This window comes from Rhamphochromis sp. 'chilingali' (genome assembly GCF_963969265.1).
Source record: "Rhamphochromis sp. 'chilingali' genome assembly, chromosome: 13".
NCBI lineage: Eukaryota > Metazoa > Chordata > Actinopteri > Cichliformes > Cichlidae > Rhamphochromis > Rhamphochromis sp. 'chilingali'.
The window spans coordinates 4,130,807-4,156,650 of NC_137940.1; the positions used below are offsets into that span (position 1 = coordinate 4,130,807).

General features: G+C 40.6%; 1 protein-coding gene across 1 annotated transcript in view; it reads right to left on the reverse strand.

The window, feature by feature from the left end:
* The window catches only part of slit3 (slit homolog 3), a 247,429-nt gene that overhangs the window by 84,827 nt on the left and 136,758 nt on the right, over positions 1–25,844 (reverse strand). The window contains exons 5-6 of the mRNA XM_080900540.1: positions 24,374–24,445; positions 10,128–10,199 (exon numbers count right to left, since the gene is read on the reverse strand). Coding sequence (XP_080756666.1) covers positions 10,128–10,199; positions 24,374–24,445 — 144 coding nt within the window. The remainder of the gene's footprint in view (positions 1–10,127; positions 10,200–24,373; positions 24,446–25,844) is intronic.

Genomic DNA, 25,844 nt, shown 5'->3' on the forward strand with positions numbered 1-25,844 from the left:
TAAATTACCATTCATCATCACACAGGGACCCATCATTTATTCTGATGTGGCCTGGCAGACACATGCACTAAGTGGATTAACTCATTCAAAGACACGCAGACGCACTTGCCAAAACACAATGGAATTCAAAATCAGGCGTTAGCTATGTGGTAAGTGCTTTAAAATAGATTATATATTATTGATTGAGACATTGCTGAATTAGAATTAATTGGTTTGCCCTTGTGAATATAAACCACGTAAACTGCACCCTCCTGCAAACAAATGCAACAGAGCAGTGAATAACAAATCATCATGCTACAATCTACTGTATAATTTTTTAATAGGCTAGACTAAACTGTCACCTTAAGGTTATAAAGCCCTTACAGGCTGGCAACCCTAATCCCAAGACCACACTTAATATTCTACAGTAATTAATGAAGTTATAAAAAACTTCTCCATGCAGTAATAAGTCAAAACAAGTTTTTTAAAAAAGTGCACGGAAGGAAATTAAAACAAGTTTTGTGGCTAACAAGAAGACATTTTTGTCTGCTACTTTGAATTCTTGGTTGGTACAAAGGAATAGAAGAGTACATGGGAAAGACTACAAGGTACAGCAGTGTGAGGCTGGCTGCATTCAGCACTGGCACTCAGCATTAAATTAGCTCCCGCTGAGTAAAAACACACTTCGTGCGCTGGCACACACAGTCATTAGCCGCTGCAGGAGGAATGCCTACCATCTGCGCTGACGTGATTGCGAGGACGAGGTATTCTCGGGAATCAAACTGACAAAGTGGATCGAGCAGCTTCTCTGCCAAATATAAAGACTGTGTTTATCACATAATTACATTTCCACTTCTGCTGTGTTTATTGGCCTTACAAGTTTGAGCACACACAGTTTTGACCATCAAAGGCTTTAAAAAAAAATACAAAAACGGTGGAATCAAAGTATTAGGAGGAAAGCCGACTGTGGGATTGCTGAATTTAATGATCACGGTGCTCTTCACAGTAATGCACTGAAGAAAAGTCATAGTTCAGTCTCCGTTGTTGTATTTGCATTCGTAGTTTGACTTTTGAGAGATAAAACAACAGCAAGTCTTCACTCCGCTTAGGATGCTTATAACATACAGGTCAGAACAGGATATGCTTTAGAGCAAGTCTGATTTTTGTAAAGGATGCAAACAATCAAAATGTGTTTATCAGCATAACCAATATTAATCTGAAACCTTCAAAGCTTGCATAGAGATGAAAGGACCTGTCAAGTAATTAAGATGAATCTTTTTGTTTCATGTTTAGTGGGAAAGCAGAGTGACATGCATCCATAATGTGTGCCATTAGGAAAACCACTTGTTTAGAATTATTTCGCAGCACTAATTGATTCTGATAGGTGTTTAATGACGAATATGATAAGGCCACCCCGGTGTGCATTCTTTCTTGATTTTCAGTAAAGACCAAACAAAAGAACAAATCAAGGGTGACTCTGCCTCTGTTTTCACGTGTGATAGAAAAACGATCCCAGGCTTGTTTAGGCATTTTGGTATTCACCCAGAACTGTGAAATAATTGCTATCTTTACGTAACACAATCGCTGCTACACCTGGCATGGGATTGGAATCTTCTCTTAAATGGGACCATGCCCTAATCCAACAACTTTAACCCAGTGTTGTAGTTGTCTAAGCTTAGCAATGACTTTCCGCTGCTCTACAAAAAAGGTGCACGGTAACACAAACTGTGCTTGGGAGAATCCTCCAATAAAGGTTTATCACTGTCCCAGAACTGGAAAGCTGATCACTCGTACCTTTCAGCCGAGTCTCCCTGGAGCACAGATACCTTTCTAAAGGGCATCTCTTGCCTGATAGAGAGATATGCTCCATGATGTGTTTTCTGACAACCAATGTGTGGTTTTTAATTACCCAACATGGTTTGAAATTCAAAATGAACACATAATTTACCAGTTGACTGGTTAATGTTTTAAATTTTTTAACACCTTAATAACAAGTGTTTGGTTGCGCTCTTTGAAACTTTAAAGGTAAAAGTGGCTTTAAATGCACATTTGTTTCTATGCTCCACGAGAGCATTTTTTATCAAAAATGCAGGCACTAAAGAACAGAGAGCATTGTGGCTTCATTGTACTGCGTCTCTTCCAGAAACATGTTGGTTGATGGAGTCTTCCACTTCAGCTGGCTTGGAGCGCCTGGGCCAGTGATGCCAGTCACTGTAAAAGCTGTCTACTTTCAGAGAGACTCTCGTTATGCACTTTGAGTTCACTATCATTTTCCCACTAACATCCACACACTCACTCACACAGACCTTTACTTGCACACCACATCTCCTTTTTGCAACTGATTTTATGCGGTGTAAATAAACCGCTTATTCAAGGTGCAGTTTTTTGTTGCCTCTGCCTCCACTTGCCGTGGCCGTTTGAGCTGTCATTATTTTGGTCATGAATAGTGAGTCCTCTCAGGCAATGTTTTATGAGTATACCAGCCATTGCATAAAAGCTAAAAAGTTAATTTCAGATATTTGTTTGCAGCATCGCAGCCTAAAGACTCTTCTAATTTTCTAGCAGAGAAAGCTTACCTAAAATGACTAATTTTCCAAGATGGCAGTATCAGAGTGGGTCTTCATTACTTGGCAGTGGAAAATGACTATCCGGATATTAACAAGAATGTGCAGATGCCCTACAGCACAGGTCAATCTCAAAACAGCGCCAATGCAATAACGCATTAGGACAGCAGTTTAGATTGGCCATTCACAATACAGATATATGTCATTCTTGTTAACAGATAATAGATGCATGTATATAACATCTTTGTGTTATGTTTATCTAAGCAATGGAGGCAACACATATCACTTAATTAAAATTAAGCCATATTGCCAACCAATCTTGATAAAAACTAAAAACCGGAAAATCAAAACATCAGCCACCCAGTGGGGTCTCCGTCCTTACTTTGAGAAACCCTGTTCTGAGTCTATCTGACAGCCTTGGTGGTCTGGAAACAACAAAGGGCCAAATTGAGTCAGTCAGTCAGACATTTGTTCCATCAATAATTAATGCCTCCCTGCTCTCCTCCCTCTGATCCTTTCAATCTATTTTCTATCAGAGTTTCTTCTACTCGCTAATGTCACATCAGTGTTTCTTCCTTCTTTTCTGTCTGCCATTTCATCTCCCTTTCACTCTGATGTCTTTTATACCGCTCTGTCCTACATCTCTTTCTTCTGGTCTTGTTTATCTGCAACAAATGGACAAGGTTTCACCTGCCTCCCTTTTTCTGCTTCTTGTTTGTTTTTGTCCTGCATCACTTTTACAGTATGTATCTGTCTATTGTTCTTATCTCTGCCTTCTCTCCCTGCATTTTATCGCTCCTTTTCTTTGCACACTGCACATCTTTTTGGTCTTCCTCTGCATCTATGGATTTCTCCACTTTCCTTTCGACCTTCTTTTCTGTATTGCCTTGTTTCTCCCTCTCTCCTCAACAGTAGATAAATAAGTTATATCCAGGAAACTGGCTGTTTTTACAGCACCAGTATTACATGCCTTCTTTTCTTCTTCTTTCCTCAAATTCTTCCTTCTGTCCCTTTCCCCCCCCATTCTGCTAACACCCCCCCTACCCATTCCACCTCCCCAAATCTCTCTTGTCTCTTGTCTCTCCAGGCAAAAAGGATGGGATAGTAACCACAGCCCTTTTGGGTCTAAATAAATCATAGCCCAGCACTGCCTTGCTTTTACAACACCGATCCTCCACTTTCATCCTGGCAACCATGAAAGAGAGAGCAGAGAGAAGAGGAGGCAAGAGCGAAAGAGACTATCTAAGGACATATGAGTAAGGGGAAAGGATATCAGAGGAAATGGTGAATTTAAAGGCTCTTTAGTCACATCTGTCTTTCTTTCTAAGCTTCTTCAGAAAATAAAACTCTTCTGTCAAAGCCAGAGAGAAAGAAGCAGCATTCAAACCCTTAACATCATAGAAACTTTTCTTTTCTTAGAGTACAGAAATTGACTCTTTGTTGTGAATTGCTGAGATCACTTCCCTGCGACTAGTACGGTATGCTTTTTTGTTTGTTATTATTTCCTGTCGGATTCTTCAGGAGGTGAACGTGAGTCAAACTGTGATGCTTAAGAACAATACGTGGCAAAAACTACAGAAAGTGTTAAAGGGGGGAAAAAAACCCTTGAAAAATGCAATGATTAAAAGTACACTCGTATTAATAAAAACGAGGAATTCATTCTTTTTTTTTGCAAAGAGAAATGATTACAGCTTTTAGTCAATGCATACGCAAATTTTTCAATTTGTGACAGGTCAAATATTTTATCTTAAATGTGTCTGAATTTTTAACACGTTGTCTAACTTTATTTAGAAAAAAAGCCCCATCACTCCTTTTCATTTCCATTATATTATCAATTATAACAAGATTAATGAAACTAACAAACTCAAATCCATTTAGCTTTTACAAAATGAGCCGCACACCCAAATATTCAGCTTTGACGAGTCAAAGCAGCTCCTGTGAAACATATTAAGCTCAGATAAAGCCTAGTCTACCAAGAAACATTGGCTAATTAAAAATGACTAGATTAATTAAAGTGGAGATTCATTAGTGCCACAGAGGGAGAGAGAGAGAGAGAGATCCACTTCTTTCAATTAGCATGATGCGCGCACACACAAATTACTAAAACACACACACATATCTATTTGCCTGCAACCTATGCACTTTCTTATATCTTATGGTTGGTTTATATGGAAAACATACATTATTATTGTAATATTAAATTCCTACGGAAAGTAATGACTGTATTTTATATTTATTACACCAATAATTCATATGCAAGCATTTTGGCGGGTTGGTGGTTTGATCCTCAGCTCCTCCAGCCTGCCATTTTCACCCCCAATGCATCCATCAGTGTGTGTGTGTGTGTGTGAGAGAGAGATAAAAACACTTAGGTGTTAAAACAAAGTGCTTGGAGTCTTCTCCCACCCCCATTCTCTGCGGCCTGCTGGAGCGGGAGGGCTAGTAGGAGGAGTTGGCCGTCCGACTGCGGTCTGGGGTGTGGGGCCTCCCTGCTGCTGCGGAGTCGGGGTGGTCTGCCTCTCCCCACCGCAGGGAAAAGGGTAACACCACCTGGGTCTGGGTGCAATTCCCCCCTCCAGGGGCAAGGGTACCTAGACCCGGTTTGTAGAGTACGCTTGGGGAGTGTGATCGTGTGTACAGCGTCTTTTTATGTCTGTCTCCACGTTGGTTGAGTGTGGAGTGAGTGCATATGAGAGCATGAGGGTGGGAATGGATGTTTGTGTCTGTGTGTGCCTGTATGTCTGTGTCTATATGTCAGGTTGGGTATCAGACGCCACCTCTCTGGGGACATCTCAGGCCCTCCAAGGTTTGGAGGCCTATCTCCACCCACCACCACTTCCCCTGCCGGTGGCGGACTCCCTCAGGTGTCGGTGTGTTGGTGGTTCTTTGTGTCTGGGGGTGGGCGTCCGGGTACACACCGGCTCACTCCTTGGCGGCCGCTTGTCGGGGCCTGGGGCCTGGGGCTCGCTCGGACCCCTTTGGAGGTGGGGTGCCCCCGGCCTCTCGGCCTGGGGCTCGGTCACTCAGGCGCAGCTGGGGGCCGGCGGAGCTCACGGGCGCGTCACTGCAACTCCCCCTGACTTCTGCTCCGCGGCTGCTGGGCGAGCTCTCATCTGGGACTCTCCTCAGCTCTTACTGGAACAGTGGCGCGGCTGCCCCTCTGTTGGTCTTCCATGGTCTCTTGTGTTCTGGGGGCCTCTGGATGTCTGGAGTTTTGATCTCCTCCATACCCGCTTCACACCCTGGAGGACGGGGCTGTGGCCCCCCCACACTCTCTAGCAGATCATTACATGGAGAAACCTTTGGAATGCAAGCATGCTGATCCACACAGGTATGCACACATGGGTATTCACAGACGCGGACTAAAGCTTTCTTGGCTGCTGCCTCAAAGCACACTGTGCGCTGTCTATCTTGCGTGCTGCACAATATCGTTTATTATTTAGTAAATATTGATATCTATGACTAGCTAGTTTATTGTGATGGTGCTTTGTTTTCTCTATTATTATGTTACTCTTTGTTGTTTGCTGTCTCCTCTGTTTGTTTGTTTTTTTGTTTGTTTGTTTGTTTTTTTTTTCCATACAGGTGACCCAGGAGTTCTTTTTTTTTTCTCTCTCTTCCCCCCCCCTTCTCACCGTCTCTTCTCCCCTTTGGTTTTCTTTCTTTCTCTCCCCCTCTTTCTCTCATTCATTCCCCCTGTCCTATTTATTAAAAAAAAAAAAAAAAATGACAAAGGATGAACTGAAGCTCTGCCATCACGTAATGTCGCATACTGCTGTTTCTGATGTCATTTAGAAAAAAAAAAAACAAAAACAAAAACAAAAAAAAAACAAAGTGCTTGTGTCAGTATGTGTGAGGCTTGTAGTAGAAAGCGCTTGGGCTGCTCAATTAGCGTAGAAGAGCGCTATATAGTAAAATATCTGCCCATTTACCATTTTTACCATTTTTGCAGCACAAAGATACCCAAAGATAATTTAAAAAGTGCTTCAAAGGGAATACCTATATTTAAGCGTAGTCTCCGAATGGTTGGATTTATCCGAATGTCACACATTAAAAACAGCGGGGATAATGAAATTTGTAAGAGGGAAAACTAAGTAAAGCTAGAACTAACTCTCCACCTAAAGAAAAGAGTAAAAAAAATCTGGCACTAGAAGTATCACATATAAGCTGGACAAGGACGCCAACAACCCATCAGCCTTGAGTGTTTCATCTGTCGAGAAAAGTTGGCTAATGCTAACATAGTGTCAAGCAAGCCGAAGCGGCACTTGGAAACCAAACAGCCCTTCCGAGGGAAATTTGGCCCAGTTCAGAAGATTTCTGGATGGGAACCAGAGGCATCAATTTAGTGGATCAAACAAATTGAAAGTGCGACTCGAGCAAGCTGAGAGTCATTTATTGCAAAGAACAGAGAAAAGGCCTCACATGTAAAAGCAAAAGAGTTATTGCATAAACATGAAGGTGTAATGTTACGTGCAGATGCCAGAAATATACAAGAATGCCTATATCTAAGTGTACAATCAAAATAACTCATAACGGCAGTGAAGTAGAGGCTAGTTGGCGCAAATATGAATACAGGTGGTTGAGCAGGTAAAGAAAAATATAGAAAACTGCTGACCAAGTGGATCGCAGATGCTACTCCAACTAGGACTTTATTAAAGTATAAAAATATGTTTTCTTTATAATTTCGATCTATCTTCTTGACTGACTAATACCCTATAACATGTCTAAAAACACGTAAAATATTATTTGCAATTTCCCAGAGATCAAGATGACATTTTCAAATTGTCAAGTCCCCAGGCTGGAGATATTTCTGCTTGACAAACGACCTAACCTCTGTTTGATGGATAAACGAATGTGTAATAGAAACACTGCACTAAACTTTAATCTAAACCTAATCATCCTAACCTCAGTGCTGCTCAGCCATTTGAACAGCCGATGGCTTAAAACTTAAACCGATCCTTGAAAAGACAAAAGCACAAGAAGATACTAACACAGACGCACATAGGTGTGAACAATCAAAAATACATACACCTACCTGATGGTGCAGTCACATGACCTCCAGTCACCGTTATCTCTATCATCCATTTTGTACTACGATCACGGACTCAACCCCAAGAACTGAACAGATGGGACTGCGTCTGTGTTTGTGTGTGCGCGGATATGTGTGAATACGCATGCATCTGTTTGTGTGGCGAATGCGTGTGTTTGTCTGTGCGTGTGCGTTAAGATGCTTGAAATGAAGATCAGTCCAGCAGCAGAATTGCTTACTGTCATTCATGCCCTTTGCACATGAACACAAACACTTCAACGCACACAGACACACGCGCGCGCACACACACACACACCTGCCTTTATTAAAACGTCACATTCAGTGAATATACTGTGTGCTGTCATGCTGTCTGCTGTGAATGGAACGGCTGCGTATTTACAGTGAATTGTAAATCCTGCCGAGCACTCAGCTGTCAGAGTCTTATGAATTGCTAATATGTTGTATCTCGCACTGCCGATCCCCCTCTATCTGGCCCCTATCACTTTCATTGTGCGCTGAGCAAAAGTGAGGCCAGGGAATGAAAAAAAATCTAACTTATAAAAGGAAATAAAACGTGGAGATAAAGGATACGATGGCTTTAATGAAAACCTACAATACTGTCATGAAGTATCATTTATAATGAACATGTGCATTGATTTTATTACTTATAGTAGCGGTGATTACATTTTATTTTGATTTGGATGGGGACTACACTGCCACACACTGAACCATTTACCACAGTATCCTCTGCTCTATTTAATCATTTATGTGAGCACATTAGCAGCACCAGACTGCACCAAGAACAATCACACCTACTTCAGCAGGATACTAATCAAGATGTGTCTGATACTGCTGGGAATCTCTCTGAGCTTTTGCATCACATACCTGCTTTCTGCTGTATATCATCTTTATGCATATTGAATTTGATCACATTTTTGACCCCACAATTCTTAAATGGGCCATTTAAAATGAAAAATACACTGCAGACAAAGGTGGAATCAGCATTACGGAGAAAATTCCTTTAAAAATCTAAATTCTGCCAACTTCCCAGGCTTCTTTGGCTTCTCATCCTTATCACAGAAGATGTATACTTGGTAGCTTTGCCCTTAATAGTCTCTCTGTGAATATTATTCCTGATATAGTAGACATTTATGTGACAATGAGACTTTATCTCAGACTTTCAAGCTGATGACTATAATACCTAATTATTGTCAGAATGTGTTGGAAACCCTAAAAACCATAAGAAAAATCACATTCTTGTCTTGTTCTTTTCCAACATTTAACTCAACTGGGAAACCAAACAATTTCTAGTAGTTCTAATAATTTGCCGGCATATTTTCCAAGTCATATGTAGCCAAAGATGGACAGACAGGTTGGAAAAAGTGGAATCACCCCACTTTTCTCTCTTCTTTTTGCCTGTTTTTTTAGGCTAATCTTTCTTTCACTTTGCCTGTGCCTGATTTCCTATATGATTATTCCTCATTAAGATAATCAAAAACAGTACCACTAACCTTATCAGCTATCAGCAATGCCACCATCACAGAACAAACTTATTTTCAGCTGCTTTTTCCTAATATCAGGATCTGACACTATAACCTTTATATTCTTTATTTTAGCACAAAATATAGGGAACAGAGTAAGAAAATAATAACCTGATTCTGTACTAACAGTAAAGCCTTGCAACAGACACACATAGAAACCCATTCATGCACAATTACATGCATTTGTACACACATACAGGTGCGGAAAAAGTAGACACCTTTTTACTAATATAGCTTTCGTTGCACAGTGGCCGGTCACACCTCTGAGTATAGTGACAAATGAGGAGCTCTGGAAATGTAGACAGATCAGACGCACACAATTTCTCCTCACACACTTGCGCAAACACACACATACAGACTCAATAACTCACACAGCTGGAAGCAAACACGTAAGAACATTAATGTATCCCCATATACAGGAGGAATCACCCACATATGCTAACACACATGGAGCGCAGAAATGCAGAGCACAGCAGGTGGCAGATACAATGTTTCCCATCCCATTGTTTGTGTTGTATTTGGGTGTGTATCAGTTTAATGTGAGTCAGTGACTACACAATTTCAGGCTGATGAACAGGTAGGTTTCATCTTTGCAAGCAATGCGTACAAGTACTTATACAGCCACCTCTGCAGTCATTCAAGGCTATAACTGAGGATAATTCACACGCAGAAGCATTTAAGAAACTGTGATCTTTAAACAAAATCATCTTCAAGTTACAGCTTTTCTTATACTAAAGACACAAAGCAGACATAGAAAAGTACATGAAGGGGAAAGAGGGACGATACAGAACTGAGAGGGAAGTGTATTCCTTTTAAATGAAAGGGAAAAAAAGGAAAGGGCGAGGAAACTGAATAAGACATAAAGCAAAGCTTATAATGAGAAGAGGAGAGTGCAGGACATATCCTTGTTTCACAGACAAAACATGAAAAGGGGAAGAGAGGAGAAGAGGAAACTGATGAGAGAAGGAGGAGGCAAAGGAGGAGAGAGATGGAGGACCAGGGTTTTTCTCTACTTACAGAATCTCCAGATCGCGCAGCGCTCGGAAAGCTCCATCTTCGATGCAGCTGATGTGGTTGCTGTCCAGTTGCCTGCACCGCACACACAAACACACACAGACACACACACACAGATGAGACAGAGATGGGAGAGAGTCAGGCGCAAGTCTGCAAGGTCCGCTCAGCTGGGGGAGGGACTAACAAAAGATGGGTTGCTTGAACGAGAGTGTGTGCATGTGGATATGTGTGTAAGGTGATACCCAAGTAGTGGGCTTAAGGTAGCAGGTAGGAGACACCGGAGTTAACTCTCTCTCTCGCACATGCACTCACTCACACACACTCTAGGAATATCAAGTCCAGATGATATCACGAAAGCTAAGGTTAAGTCTCTCACCTCAGTGCTGATATGGCCAGCCCTAAGGAGAAGAGGAGAGGAAAAGGAGAGCGCGAGAGAAGAGACCGGTGCGCTGAAGTGGCCTGCCTGGCATCAGCCTATCACCTCCTTCCCCTGCCGCACGCCCAGCGCACACTGGCCACCGGGAGAGAGAGGGGCGAGAGAGATAGGCACAATAAAGAAGAGAGCGAGCGAGCCATTGCTACTAAAGCCCACCCTGCTTGTCTGTTCTGTAAATATTAATTGCATCTCTCCTCTCCCATCCTCCTCCTCTCCCTCCCCCCATGTCCTCTTTTATTCTTTTTTCCTCTCTCTATAGTGAAAGAGGGAGTAATTTCATTACATTAGGCCAGCCAATCCATTAAGGGCCTTTTACCGGCTCTGTCACTGAAACAATTTCATTAAAAGGAAAGCCTCCGTAAATCAACCTACAGTCACGACTCTGCCTCTTGTTCCCATTCTCCTTCTTTCCTCCCTCTCTCTCACTAACTCCTCCATTTCCAGGCTTGCTCAACGACTTGCTTGCTGGACTACCAGATGCACCCTGTACCCCACTGCCATCCATCCTTTGCTTTTACTTTAATTTGCTCGGCTCTAGGTATTCAGCTCCCCTCCCCACCAACATCATCCACCCCTCATGAACCCAGCAACCCTGAAAAGTCCACTTCCTCCCTTCCTTCCTTACTTCCTTCCATTCCTCCAACCCATTCATCCCTCTGTCCCTCCTACCTCATCTTCTTCATCTACAGGAGAGTATGGATGGACTGCAGATGAAAATACACAAAGGGCAGACATTTAGAAGTATCCTCATGTCCCTTGTAAGTGGCATTTAACCTATTACACACACAGACACACTCAGACAGGTGGACACAGGTAGATTAATACGGTAAACACAGCACAGAAAGATTAAAATACATACAAACTGACAGAAACACTATGAAACTATTTATTGTCTGCTCTTGAGCCACTACAACTATGGGGCAACCGTGGCTCAGGGGGTTGGGAAGTGCATCTGTAACCGGAAGGTCGCCGGTTTGATTCCCGGGCTCTCTGTCCTGGTCGTTGTGTCCTTGGGCAAGACACTTCACTTACCGCCTGCTGGTGTTGGCCAGAGGGGCCGATGGCGCGATATGGCAGCCTCGCTTCTGTCAGTCTGCCCCAGGGCAGCTGTGGCTACAACCGTAGCTGCCTCCACCAGTGTGTGAGAGTGAATGAATAGTGGCATTGTAAAGTGCTTTGGGTTCCTTGAAAAGCGCTATATAAATCCAATCTATTATTATGACTACACCTTAATCTTTTGTCTTCTTCTCTTCCCCAATCTCCCTTCCGCTGGATTCCTCCATTGCTAATCACTTTTTCTTTGACTTCGACCATCTTATGTTCGTTTCTCTCCTCTTGTTTTGGATCAGTCTTCTCCACTTTTCATCTCTCCCAATTCACAATCCATGTTTTTCTCTCATCTTGTCTTTTATTCCCCCTTCACTTTTTCCCTTTCGCTCTTCATCTACCCATCTCTAATCAATTTCGTCTCCCTGTTTTCTTTCATCAAGCTTTTTAATTTATTTTTTTCCCTTCTGTGTTTGCCTTGGTGTCTGCTTGGCACACTGCAACACCCGTTAAATCAGTCATGTCAGCTTTTAACCCCGAGGAAGGTGCATCCCAAAAAGGCAGCTGTAGTTTTCTCTCTTTCTGTAGGGCAGCAGAAATCACATCAGAATTTCTTTTTTGTTTGTTTTTGTATATACATGTCCACAGTGCAAGTCTGTGTAAAAAATCTTAGAGACATATAAGTCCTCGGAGTATCTGAAAATTGTATTCACTACAGTGCACCACAGGTACACCTCAATATTCTGTATGTCCGCTTATCAACAACAGGCAGCTGGCCAGAGACGGGCCCAGATGCACCATCTTCAGACAAGATAAATGTACAAACTAAATGTTTTAGAGCACATAGCAGTAGTAGAGAGTCATTATCTTATCACAGCTCTTTATACAAGAACATGCAAAGCAAACTCAGAAATATTTCTATTGAGACAAGGCTTCAGAAAGCTACCATATAAAGTTCACTGTAATTTTTCATTGCTTGATCATTATACTCTCTGAGGCGGCGCTGACATGTGCAGCAGGGTCACAGAAATGAGTTGACGGCACAGTGTAGTAAACGTATTCTTCAAGCTTCTACCTGGTATTGACCAGCTACTAGTGGTTAACAATTGGCATGGTTTTGATTTGAAGTAAATAGAGAAAATATCAAACCAATCCATACCCACAGGCCAGGTTTGGATCACAGCATAATTATTTTCAACCCTCCAAAGACTTCCATAGAGTGATGAGATGCCTGGATTTTCTTTGAAGCAATGCAATCATATCTTAAAGGTGATTTAGTGTTAAGTTCTAGCTCCTAGCCATTGTGGCACTTCATTAACTGAGCACAATCTGTAAAGATTGGACAGGATCAACAATATGGAGCACTAAACAATGATGGTATATGAAAGCGTACATAAAAGAATAGTCTGGGTTTGTGCTCTTGTCATAAGTCATGTCTTGAAGCTATTTTTTTTCTTTGTTGCCCACTTGTTGGTTGAGAGCCGCAAGTGTAAGCATCTGTTAAATGACTGAGTCTAAAATATAGTGAGTCTGGGGATCATCAGCATATGGTTGTGCCATGTTTTCTGCTTTATGTAATTAAAAGGCATGTATTTTGGGGGGAAGGAAGAATGGCGCACAGCCTAAACAGCCATATGGAGATGCATGGCACCGCTAAAGTTGGCTAGTTATTACAGGCTTTTTATTCACGGCACTGTTCTTTTAATGTCGAGGAATAAAGTGTAGAGACAGACAACCAACAACAAATTAGGGTCTTTGTCATTCTATTCATACATCGAAATCTATGTGTGAAGAATGGCAACTCATGTGGTGTCTGAAGGAACTTTCCATCCCACACCTGCTGTTCTAGCCTGGGCTCCTGTAACTTAACAAAGGCTACCAGTTATATTAAGCTATAGCTTAATTTAACTGGTATCATTTGTTTATATTTTACAAATAATGTAAAATATAAAAAAATGAAGATAATTTGGAGCCTAGGTGAATCAGCCAATATTGGTGTCTTGTTAGCCTGACATCACAGTACAGGGGTCCAGTTCAGCCTTCACCTTAAAGTGCAAATATGTCTAGCTGCTAAACGTCATCTTTCCAAAGCTACCTTTTCATTTACACTGGCAAATGAAAAGAATACCCATGAAGCATTTCGTAAAAACACTTCACTTCTAAATGTAACAGTTCTTGGTTGCTGGTTAAATTTTAAGCTGTTAGTTTGCTTTCAGTGCTAATTCTACAGTCTAGAAGAGGGGTGTCAAACTCTAGGCCTCCTGGAGTTCGACACCTGTGGTCTAGAATAACACAAATAAATGTTGTGTAAGGATCTGGGCTAGTGGAACTTTAAATCAACCTTGGTGGAAACTTTAACTATAGATTATATGCTTTGTTTAATTTTTGCAAAACCTAAAAGCAATAAAAGGGTGTCCAACTCCAGGCCTCGAGGGCCGGTGTCCGGCAGGTTTTAGATGTGTCCTTGATCCAACACAGCTTATTCAAATGGCTAAATGACCTCAACATGTCTTGAAGTTCTCCAGAGGCCTGCTAATGAACTCATCATTTGATTCAGGTGTGTTGACCCAGGGTGAGATCTAAAACCTGCAGGACATCGCCCCTTGAGTTGGCCTAGAGTTGGACAACCCTTGGCTTACTCAGTTATTCTAATTGCAAAATTAATCAAAGATTTGTATTCTTGCACTTGACCTCTTCTATGACAGAATTAAAGACAAGTCCAGAAATCTATGGAATAAAAGAAAAGTTGTTATTATCTTCAGTAGATTTTCCATGCAAGAAGAAAACATACTTTTCTGAGCCTTCAGACGGTCTCAAAGAGATATAAAAATTAGTTTAATGATTGTATATTCTGAGTATCAAAACAGTATTTACAGTATTTCTAACCCTCAATCCTAACCAAATACTTCCCTAATAATTAGTTTTGGTTGCCCTAAATTTCACCAAACCTGTTGGCTTAATCCTCAACTTTTCCCACCATCCCCCTTCCTCCAAATTCTTCTCCTATCTTTTGCCATCCTGGCCTTCATCACCCCGTCCACTTGGGCAAAATACCCACATTTTGGAAAAGCAAATGTGTTTAGTACAACAAAGCATTTATCCATGATTCTGCTTGCTGGACTGGACAGGACATGTTACTTAGAGAAATTGTGTTCCTTGCCCTTCAAGGAATTCATTTTTATCTGGCATTGACCTGAGCTGTATGTTAGGCTACTCCCCATGTCATATTAATCACTTTTACATTGGAAATGACAGTTAACCACAATTTGGTTTGCATTTTCAGGTAGTGTCAATCTTACGGTCGTCTTTGGTGTCTTGAATTGAATACCCAGTGGCTACACTAGAAGCCAAAAAAGTAAGTAAGTAAATAGATACATACATAAAATGGCTCACAAGCATTATGGGTAGGGGATTCTCATCCCTTAATAGAGCTGACAAAGACTCTTAGACACTTGCTGAAATATCTTCAGCTATTTCTCTTTTTGATTACTTTTTCACTGCTCTCCTCCAGAAACTTTACAACTCTGCTTTTCCGCAAAACGGAGAAAAGATACTTATTTCTACACTGGCAGCTGTCTTTGAGCTTCCATCTTCAGCCACAAAAAACAATTTCATCATCTATAATGTAATTGGATTCCTCTGACAGCTTTTTACACCAAGCACCTTGATTAATGGTGACATGATTGGTATCAGTCCGGGGTAAGGGCAAGTTTGTGTATCCATGTGCGCGCTCTATATCTGTACCATTGTGTTGTCTTCTGAAACCCCGTGTGTTCCGGTCATGGATGTTTGTTACAGGAGATAGACCAGGGGTCCAAAATTTAATTTCCTTCCATATAATTAGTTAGTGTGTTTAATCATGTATATCATAAGAATCAGAATCAGAATCAGAAACTTTATTGTCATTGTCATGAGAACAACGAAATTAAGAATGGTCCCCGATCATTGCATCATCCCTAGCAATATCAAAATATAAATAAAACAATAAAATTCAATAAATAAAATAGATAGAATACTTAAAATACTAATAAGATATAACAGTAAAACATTCACATACATTCCCACACACATGCTTCAGACCGTGCATAGATTAACACAAGAGTGGCGTGATGGACATTTTTTTGTAGTATTCAGATGTGTTATTGCAGTTGGATAACAGCTGTGTTTGAGTCTATTAGTCCTTGCTCTGATTGCCCTGTACCGTCTGCCTGAGGGCAACAGTTCGAACAGGGAGTGGCCAGGATGTGAGGTGTCTTTTATGATGTTTTGGGCCTTTTTAAAACAGTGGGCGTTGTGTAGAACTTCCAGTGTGGGGAGAGGGCAGCCAGTGATCTTTTGGGCGGTGTTAATGATCCCTTGGAGTGCTTTCCTCTGAGCCCCTGTGCAGCTAGTGTACCAGATGCATATGCAGTAAGTTAGAACACTCTCAATAAGGCCTATTGGCAGACTGATTCAAAGCTTCCCTCTGCTACCATCTGGAGCAGAGGTAAGCACACATGGACATACACGGACATGCTGTCTCTGCATGAAATCATCAGTGAGCAACCACTACTACCTGAGTAATTAATAAAAGGATGGAAGATAGGAAGGAAGGAGGACCATAACTGTGTTTTCACCCCATGAATTTTAAGAAATAATGAGTCATCAAAACTTTAAATTATTGGCAATCAAAAACTTCAAACATTTGTTGTCTTTGTTGGTAAAGTAAGTAGACAATGAATAGTGATGGACACGAATAGCAGGCAATGGAAAAAATAGATTAATTTGTTATTGCTTTCTATTATAAGACACTTTAAACAATCACGTTGAGTGTTCTGAGGTGTCACTGGTTGATCTGTAAGTATATACATGGCACGATCTACCAATAAGGTTTTCGTATATACTCCCAAGTGTTGCTGGAATTTTGACTACTGGTTCCTGCATCTATTTTTCCTCCCTCATTAAGTGTTTGAAAAAGGAATGATTGCACTTCTTAAAAGCTTTCATCCATCCATTTTCCTAACTGCTTGCCCAATCAAAGGGTATGGACAGGGGCAAGAGGCATTTCATCGCAGCACTAACGCAGACAATCATTCACTAAGGAAACTAAGGATTACATTTACTTTTAGTTACCTTTCTCTGACTCGCAGGGACTTCATATAGATTAGGCTGTGTATCGGAAACACCTGTAGGTGAACAAAAATCTAATTTAAAATGGAGAAAAAAAGCTATTTTAGAGGAGTGTGTGTTTGTAACGACTAATAGTTGGTTATTAGGTTGGTTGGACTTATAGTCGGTCACATAGGTACCAATGCTGGTGGACATCTTTTGAAACAGGTAATTAAAAGCCTTTTGTATCATTTAAAGTGAATGATATTTGCATTTAATGTCCATTTAGATTTGAACAATTCAGGGTAGGATTTGACTTGCTAATGATAAGTCTGCTTTTAGTAATGTTCAAGGGTACAGGAATAAATTATGGTTTTATTGTCCAGCTTTTTCCACAAAAAGATGCAATCAAGGACATCAACGAGCTTCCATTAAAGTTTCTCTTTATTATTATTATTATTATTATTATTGTTATTATTGTTGTTGTTGTTGTTGTTGTTGCTGCATACTAATATAGATTAACTGAATATAAAATAAAATTAGCTTGAAGTGCATTTTAAAAAAAAGAAAAAAAATATTCCGGAAAGCCAGAAATCTAATTTCTTGATGTATTTTAAAACTGATCGTACTTTACTGTGTTTCCTTGTATGTGATTTTAGGTCAATTTACCATCAAAACTAAATTACAAATCCTATCATTAAAATGAAAAAAAAGGACTTTTAGGTGAATGCAGTCTAGCCATGTAAATCCTTTTGCATTCAGACAAAACAATTGACATTTTCTACCTCATCCCTCCATCAACCTACTGTCTCTGCTGATCATGACCTTTAATGAATTAGCCACATCCTGCCATTTAAGGACATGTGTAGTGGGGGCTGGGTTCAAGCCAAGAATCATGGGAATCTGAGTAAACCCTGTCAGAAAGCTGGCTGTCGTGTCTCCATCCTACTTTCTCTTGCGGCACTTTGATTTAAGGACGCTTTCAAAGGGAAGACCATTATTAGTCTTTTTTTTGTATATTTTCATGCTTGGCTCCAGCTGTCCATTGTTGGATGTGGTAAACAAGTTGAAAGTAAACATCTGCACTGGCGGAGACACACTATGATACTGGTGTGTGTGCACATGCACGTAAACGACACAATGTTCTCACCTCTCTCCAAGGCAGTGTAGTCATAATTCAAACAAACGGCTATCTTGCACTGCATTGTGGGTAGGGAAGCATGAAGCATGGAGATGTTTTACAGGGGAAAAAAACAAAGGAGGCCATGAAAGGACTTCTTTTTTTTTATTCTTACACTGAAATACTGTATACTTTTGTATTTTGCTGAAAAATGGCATATTCTACTCTCTGAATACATTCTTCCAAAGCACCTGGATGGTACTATGAATGTGTAGATAGTGAGCATAGGTGGACCCAGCGGGTAAAATGAATTAAATTTTATCACAATAAAAAAACGGGTAGGATAGTGAGAAAGCAGGCAGATGGAAAACAAGGTACAATATGAGGACTTGATGGCTGCAAAAGATAAAGAGGCATGTCTGTGTGGGCACTGAGGTGTAATGTCAGGGCATATGAAACAGCTGTATTTTATCTGATGGTCTATGTGTCTTTGTAATCTAAACCAGCAGTCCCCAACCCCCGGGCCTCGGACCGGTACCGGTCCGTGAGTCGTTTGGTACCGGGCGGCGAGAGTTGAGGCTCAGGTGTGAAATGTCTGGTTTTCAGGGTTTTTATCGGTTTTCAGCGTTATTTTGTTATCGTTTTTATCGTTAACTCTGTTTTCCTGGGTCTTGTCACGCGTGTTATGAATAAATCTTCTTTTTTTCGGTACCGGTACTAGTTTTATTTTGTTGTATTTATCCGTGACACCTTAAAGGCCGGTCCGTGAAAATAATGTCGGGCATAAATCGGTCCGTGGCGCAAAAAAGGTTGGAGACCGCTGCTCTAAACTACAGCGAAATGCCTCCCAACAAAAGTAGCGCACATTACATACACACTAAATGTATACAGAACATAGTTAATAAGCATTACAGTAGCTGATTGTACATATGAAGGCGCAAATGTTCAGTGCCAAAGATGCTCATGAACAGGTTAACATGACAAGAATTCATTTAAACAAAATCTTTAGATATGATAGTATATTACTACATACAAACCCAGGACACAATACACAAATTTTGACACAGTGTTCAGATGTGTCCAAACTTGAAAAATACCCTTATCATTTCTAGTTTGACTGACAGGTAGGATTTAAGGGAATGACAAGACTCTCTGTCAGCACAAAGTATAGAAGCGATCACACATATACACTCAAACGTCTATACACAGAGGACTAGCACAGAGCCTGTCTCCTTAGGTTAGCGTAAGACTGTAGTAATCACATTTGCCAGGTTCTTGGCTGTTTCAGCAAATTAGTCATGTGATAGTGGGGTCGAAAGGGCTGTTGTGTCTATGTGTGCATGGTATACGTGCCTGTGTATGTGTGTGTTGTGCCTGTATGTAAAGGAAACAGTTCAATAAATGACAATGCTATGGTTGCCACTGGGCCGCTTGAAAGAGAAGAACCAGAAGAGAAAGATAGAGACCCTACCCTCTGAGAAACAGAGTGAGACAAAAAAGATGGGAAGACATGGACTGAGATTGAAAGAGGCAGAGGATAGGGTGAGAGCCAGGGAGAGCTGGCTACATAGTGAGAGCGGGAGAGAGAGACATGAGAAAATCAATGCTGTGTCCACCAGGGACAGAATGTCATGAAGGTTTTTTTACTCCGTGGTATAATGGAGGGCTGCAGCCTTTTACTGCAGGAGTCACCTTGTCTAATGGAGGGAGGGATGGAAGGATAGAAGGGAGAGTAGAGAGGGAAACACTGTAAAAGAGGGAGGGAGGGAATTTAGGGAGGTGACTAATTGGAATAAGTTGGAGACTGAAAACTTTTGGAGAAAGCGAAGAGGATAGAATGACGATGGGAAGCGCTGCAGCTGAAGAGTAGAATAAATGAAAATAAAGAATGATAGAGAAAAGAGAAAAAGGATAGAAAGATAGAGAAAAGGGGGAAATTATGAGAGGGGGAGAAGGAAGTCGTGGACTGAGCATAAAAGAGGTGGCAGCGATGGGAGGATAAACTAGAGAAAGAAAGATTAAAAAAACAGGGAGGAGGAGGAGGTGTTATAAGATGTCAAAAAAAAGGAGACGGAAGAAATGAATGATCCTGGCACAGCTGAGTCGGCCGTAAGTTTGACTGAAGAAGAAGAATGAAAAAAGGATTCACCTTGTAGCTCAAAGCTATTTAGTTAAAAACATTTTAAAAGGGGCTGAGGCAATTTATAATCCATTGTGATTTATGTGACATTATAGCTTTGGTAGAAAATGAAGCTCCAAATGTAAACGGAGCATGTACGGCTTCTCTATTTTCATATTGGATTGCAACTGTGCATGTTGCTCCAGTGGGACAGACTGTGGCTATACTGGGGAGCACTCAGGTGCACGTGTGAGATGCCAGGAAAGAGCTTTCCCCCTTTTCAGCACATCTTTGGTGGATTTGAAGTCCAGCTTAAAAACATTAATATAAAAATGGTCACAGCTAAGGGATGGAGGAGTTGTTTTCTTTCTGCCACTGATCTTCAAATGGTTGTGAAAGTGAGTCTAAGGTGAAAGAGGTAAGGTGATGTGTAACATTTAGCTTGGATTGAGAAGCGAGAGTGGATTAGATGATCACAGGCCAACCTGAACTCAAAGGTTTGGAGCTAAGCCATGGGAACTGACACTTGCTCACTTACATGCTCACACACACACACACACACACTGCAGAGTACAGAGTATAGACAGTTTCAGGCCCATTTAACTTAAGAGTAATAAGCTCCTGTGGACTTTGGCGGCCACATTGAACTTACATCACATTTGGGAGAGGAAACTAAGCAGAGGAGCACATTTGCCTGTAGCCTAACTTTGAATTACCGATCTATGGCAAGATGCATATTAATCAACTCACAGATTGCCCACTGAAAGAGTACAAAAAGCGCATAACTTAGATCTTAATTCACGGATACGCGCATTCCCATTTTGGGATGACAGATTCATATTTGGTCTGTTATACAGAGCTACTGAAAAAAATTCAAACACTTGTAATTCTCTCTGCTGTCCAAGCCTCACTAACTTGTGATTTTACTCATGGGTTGAAATGCTTTGATGAATATAACAGCCCACAACTATACATTCATTTGACATACAAAACCCTCATGTGAAAAGGACAGCTAAAGCGATAGCTGAAGGTAAATGTTTGAATGTCGATTATCAGCACTTGTTAATGATCTAATGAAACAGCATGTTTATGGTTAAGAAAACAGTTTCACCAGTAAGGTTCATTTAGTAGCTGTTTTACGGTGTTTGATAATGTTTTCATCTGTAATTGTCCTATTAATGTTCATCTTGTCTGAGTTGAGTTAAAACAGAACTTCAAAGTTCATTCGCGACATTTCAGCAGCAGTGGAGAAAATAAATCTCACTTCAAGGTCCATTTAGCAGCTGTTGTGGGGCTTTAGAGCCCATAATACGCCCGTCATCAGATGAATGAAATGAAATAATTGAACCACGTGGTGATGTGTTTTCACTTATCTTCATTAGCGGTAGTTCAGAGGATATATATGAGAGATACAACTGGCGAGCAATCAAATATGATCCACCTTTGCATCACCGAAGCGATTATGGTTCATTACTTTCAAGTTAAAATCTGTTTCGGAAACATTTGCATCTTTTTCATTTACACACTTTACCTGCACTATTTGCACAAGTGAAATATGCAGAGAAAACATGTGGTTATTTAGATTTAATTCTTTCCATCTCATTAGCCCCAGGAATACACTTTTCCTTTCGCCTGTCAGTCAGCATCTATGGTAGCGAAATAAGAATCGCCAAAGAATGGCTTTTTATCTTTTCATAGCTTGTAGTTATTATGTGTTGCTATGTGTTTCCGTCTCTTCCTCTCTTCATCTCCTCTGTCATGTCAGATGTGTGATGAAACATGGCAGCAAACTTCAATTTACACAGAGAAGATTTGTTGGCCTAATCTAATGATTTCCGCAGCAACATCAACTTTTATTGTCGCCTGTTTTTCATAAAGCTGAAGTGTCCTGCAGAACCAAATTTCTATTTTTTTTTCTATCTAATGTTTTCCTGAATCCTTTCTCATTTAGAACATTTCCACAAGAGCCTGTCTGGTAGTTTAGAGGCGCCATTGATCAGCTATTATTGATGGGAAGCATTGATTGGGAAGCGTATTGATCTCACTATTGGTGATTAGGAGATCGTGAATATTTGACAGGGGGATATTGAGCATTTGATTTGAGGACAAAACCTTTGTGGACAGGAAGAGTGGTAAGGGAGACAAGCTGATTTAACAGTAAGAAAAGAAGGAATATGGGACCAGGCAAGAAAAAAAAGAGAATGAAGGAGAGAGGAAGGGCAGCAGAGAAGCAGGTTGTAGCAGGTGTACGGAGTAGGAGGTACAAGTTTCTGATTCTGTTTCAAATATAAAAACCACATACGTAGAATGTAATGCTTTGGACTGCATTTCTCAACATAAAATTGCAAAGAAATTGGGGATTTAAAGCTAAGGTAAATATTATTATTGTAAGAAATCTCTGTACTAGGGCTGCCACAAACGATTATTTTGATAGTCGACTAGTCACCGATTATTTTTGCGATTAGTCGACTAATCAGATCATGCATCCGTGCAGCTTATTGCACCAGCAGCATCTGCTCTTATATAACTATCATTAGCTTACAGCTTTAAGTGTTTAAGGTCTGTGCTAACTAAAAATAAAGACAAGATGATAGTTTATTAAATTTTAATGAAATTTGCAGATTGTTTCGGTGAAGTTTAATAAACTCCTTGCTATCTAAAATATAACAGGACACTGGAGTATATTCTCCAGCATCTCACACTTCTGATAATCAGCTGTCTGCTTGATGTTTATTCAGCTGTGTAAAAACTATAACTTTAATCTCAGCCAAACCGATTTACTCAGGAACAAATAAAATACAAAAAAAAGCCAAACAATAACATTTTTAAGTTATCTAAGTGACTTATATATATTTAACTCGAGTAGCGAAAGACGGCGGTGGGTTTGAAAACGATTTGCCGGGAGTCCGGTGTTCTCACGGCTCTAGTGAGCCTAGCCCCCGGCTAGCTATCGAGCTAGTGGGTAACAGACGTCTCCGAAAACGTCGGAGCGCTTTTGAAAATATGCGGTGTCTTGATAAACTGAGCAGATATTTGAGGTTTACACAGCTACATTCTCGCCTGAAAATATGTTAAACGTTTATTTTGTGACCCAGAAAGAATAATAAGAGTAATATTAAAACTAACTAGCTGCCGCCATTGTTGGAAACTGAGCTGGGCCGCGCTATGAATTCTGGGACAGCTTCTTCTTCTTCTTCGGGGTTTAACGGCAGCTGGCATCCTTGTACATGCAGTGCTGCCATCTTCTGTTTCAGTCCATTATTACACTCTTAAATCCTACTACTCATTCCTGCGTCCTTTGTGATCTTACAAAGCTTCAAACGATGCGTCGACCTTTAAATCAGTCGTCGTTCGATTTTGATAGGGCGACGTAATCGTGACTAGTCGACTAATCGTGGCAGCCCTACTCTGTACACAAGGGAAAGTGTGAAAACCAATACAGAACAGGTGTACCCTGGGACCCTCGATTGGCAATCCACTCAAAACAGACTTGATTCTATAGTGAAACTAAATGCAGACTTCTAAAAACTACTGTCAGGGAATTCAGTGTGTTGATGCATCAACAAGTTTAAACTCTTGCTGAAGTGGAGATATGGGAGCTTCATCAACAAGGCTAAAGCTTTTATCAGCCCACAGTTTAGCCTGCATCCCTGATAGAGTGACAGGCCATTACACAAGGCATGGATGACTGGCACATCTGTGCCAAACAAAACTATACACTGTTTTTACAGTAATAAAAACACACATGCATATGACATAATTTACAGAAAAGCCATTGCTTATATCCGCAAGACATTGCCAAAGATAGAGTGCACAAGTGGCCTGCCTATCGTCCTGAGATGTCATCTTTAGAAACATTTAAAAGATTACAAACTGAAAAATATGAAAAAGAAGATCCTAAAAGGTGAAGCAGCTAAAATTCTATCAAGCGCTTAGTCTTTCCAGTTATCGAAGAGTTAAAGGAGGTGATGAACCATCCTTAAGGAATAACTATTTTTAATTATTAGCTCTTTTAAGTAGGAATGACATTGTTTTATTGTAGCTATGCAGTAAAATTCAAACACCATACGCATCTTCATTATAGTACAAGTGATTTAAAAAGAAATCCATTCATGCAGCTTACTGGATTTAACTTAAACTCATCTGATGCTAGCATATAGTAAACACAAACAATCTGTTATATGAACTATGAACATCCTGTTTTTATTAAAGTTGTATTTTGTTCACATTTAATGAAGTTGAATATATAAACACAGGAGCAATTAAATGGATGAAGTCTAAATGTGATTTTGTGCTTCATGATTGTGTAATAATCCCAGAGAAAATGCAAAAATGTTTAGGCATTTATGAACATTTCCGGATGCAGTAATATACGATACACATGTGATAGGTAGTGGAGAGGAGAAGATGAAAAAGAGAATTATAATAATTGTGCTTACAGGTTCTTGACACCGGTGATCCCTCTGAAAGCCTTTCTTGGAACTGCCTGGATCTGGTTTTCACTGAGGTCTCTGCAGAGAGGGAAGAGGAAGACAAGAGGATGAGAGACAGACAGGGAGAACGGGAGAAATAGAGAGAGAGAGTGACCGAAGAAGTGGCATTAGTTGAGGTATACACTTAAGATAGGAGTCAAATGATAAACAAAGCCACAACCATTTGATCTAACGCACATACAGCTACACACACACTCACACACACACAGACACACACACACACAACCAATTACAGAACAAAGGCACAGAAGGAGAAAGAGATGGAGAGAGAGGGGAAGAGTGAGAGAAAGGATGATATGACATTTATGATCAGTGGAACAATTTGGTCCAAAGAGCTTCAAAGACAAAAGGAACTATAAGAAATATGGCTGGCACGAGTCCATCTGCTGCCTTGAAGAATGTGTGTGTGTGTATGTGTGTGTGTGTGTCTGTGTCTGTGTCTGTGTGTGTGTGTGTGTGTGTGTGTGTGTGTGTGTGTGTGTGTGTGTGTGTGTGTGTGTGTGTGTGTGTGTGTGTGTGTGTGAGATTAATGGAGAGGCAATGCAAGGAAAGAATGAGAAACTATGAAGAGAGAATCAGAGTAAAAGACGTGTGCGTGTGTGTGTGTTGCATCTGTGTGTTTCACATGTTTTTAATGTAGAACTTTTTTCTTTCTTTTTTTCTCCTTTACTGGAGCCCTCCGACAGCGCCTCATTGCTCTGGCATTAAAATGAAGCAATCATATTTTTTCTGAGAAACAGAAGAACACACACACATTTTATTACCGTCATTAAGCGATTTATTTATTTTTTCTCCCCTTTAAGGATTTCCATCTTCCTCATTCTCTCAACACACAGTGAACATGGGATTACATGCAACACCCTCGGTTTCTTTTCTCTTCCTGCTCAATAGAGCCAAATGATTTTTGACATGACTCAGCGGCCTTAAATCTATTAGTTTTGTTTGCGGGGAAGAAGAAGGCCTGGCAGGTAATCAGACTTCAGAAAGCACAGCGTGATTACAGGGAGAAAAGGAAAGGTATGAAATATCGCACGGCTGATCGCCTTATATTGCTGCGAGCTAGGCCTGCGTTGAATAATCATACTATACTACACAAAGCCAATCAGCACATTAATACATGGCTGTGTATTTTAGATAGTCGACATACACTTAGAAAATCACAACAAAGCAGCACAAAAGAGCAGCACAACTCTGGACCTTTATGTTTGATTTAGACATAAATACATGCGTACAGATAAGCACTCAGCATGTGACAAACACATTCATAATGTTTTCTTGTCACACAATTAAGGAACACTGCTTCGTACTTGTCAGTTTTCACACAGACAATAAAACACATGTGCCCACACACACACGCACATCTTGGAAGAAATATGCCACGCTCACATACATGCCGTATATGCTTAAGCTATCTAAT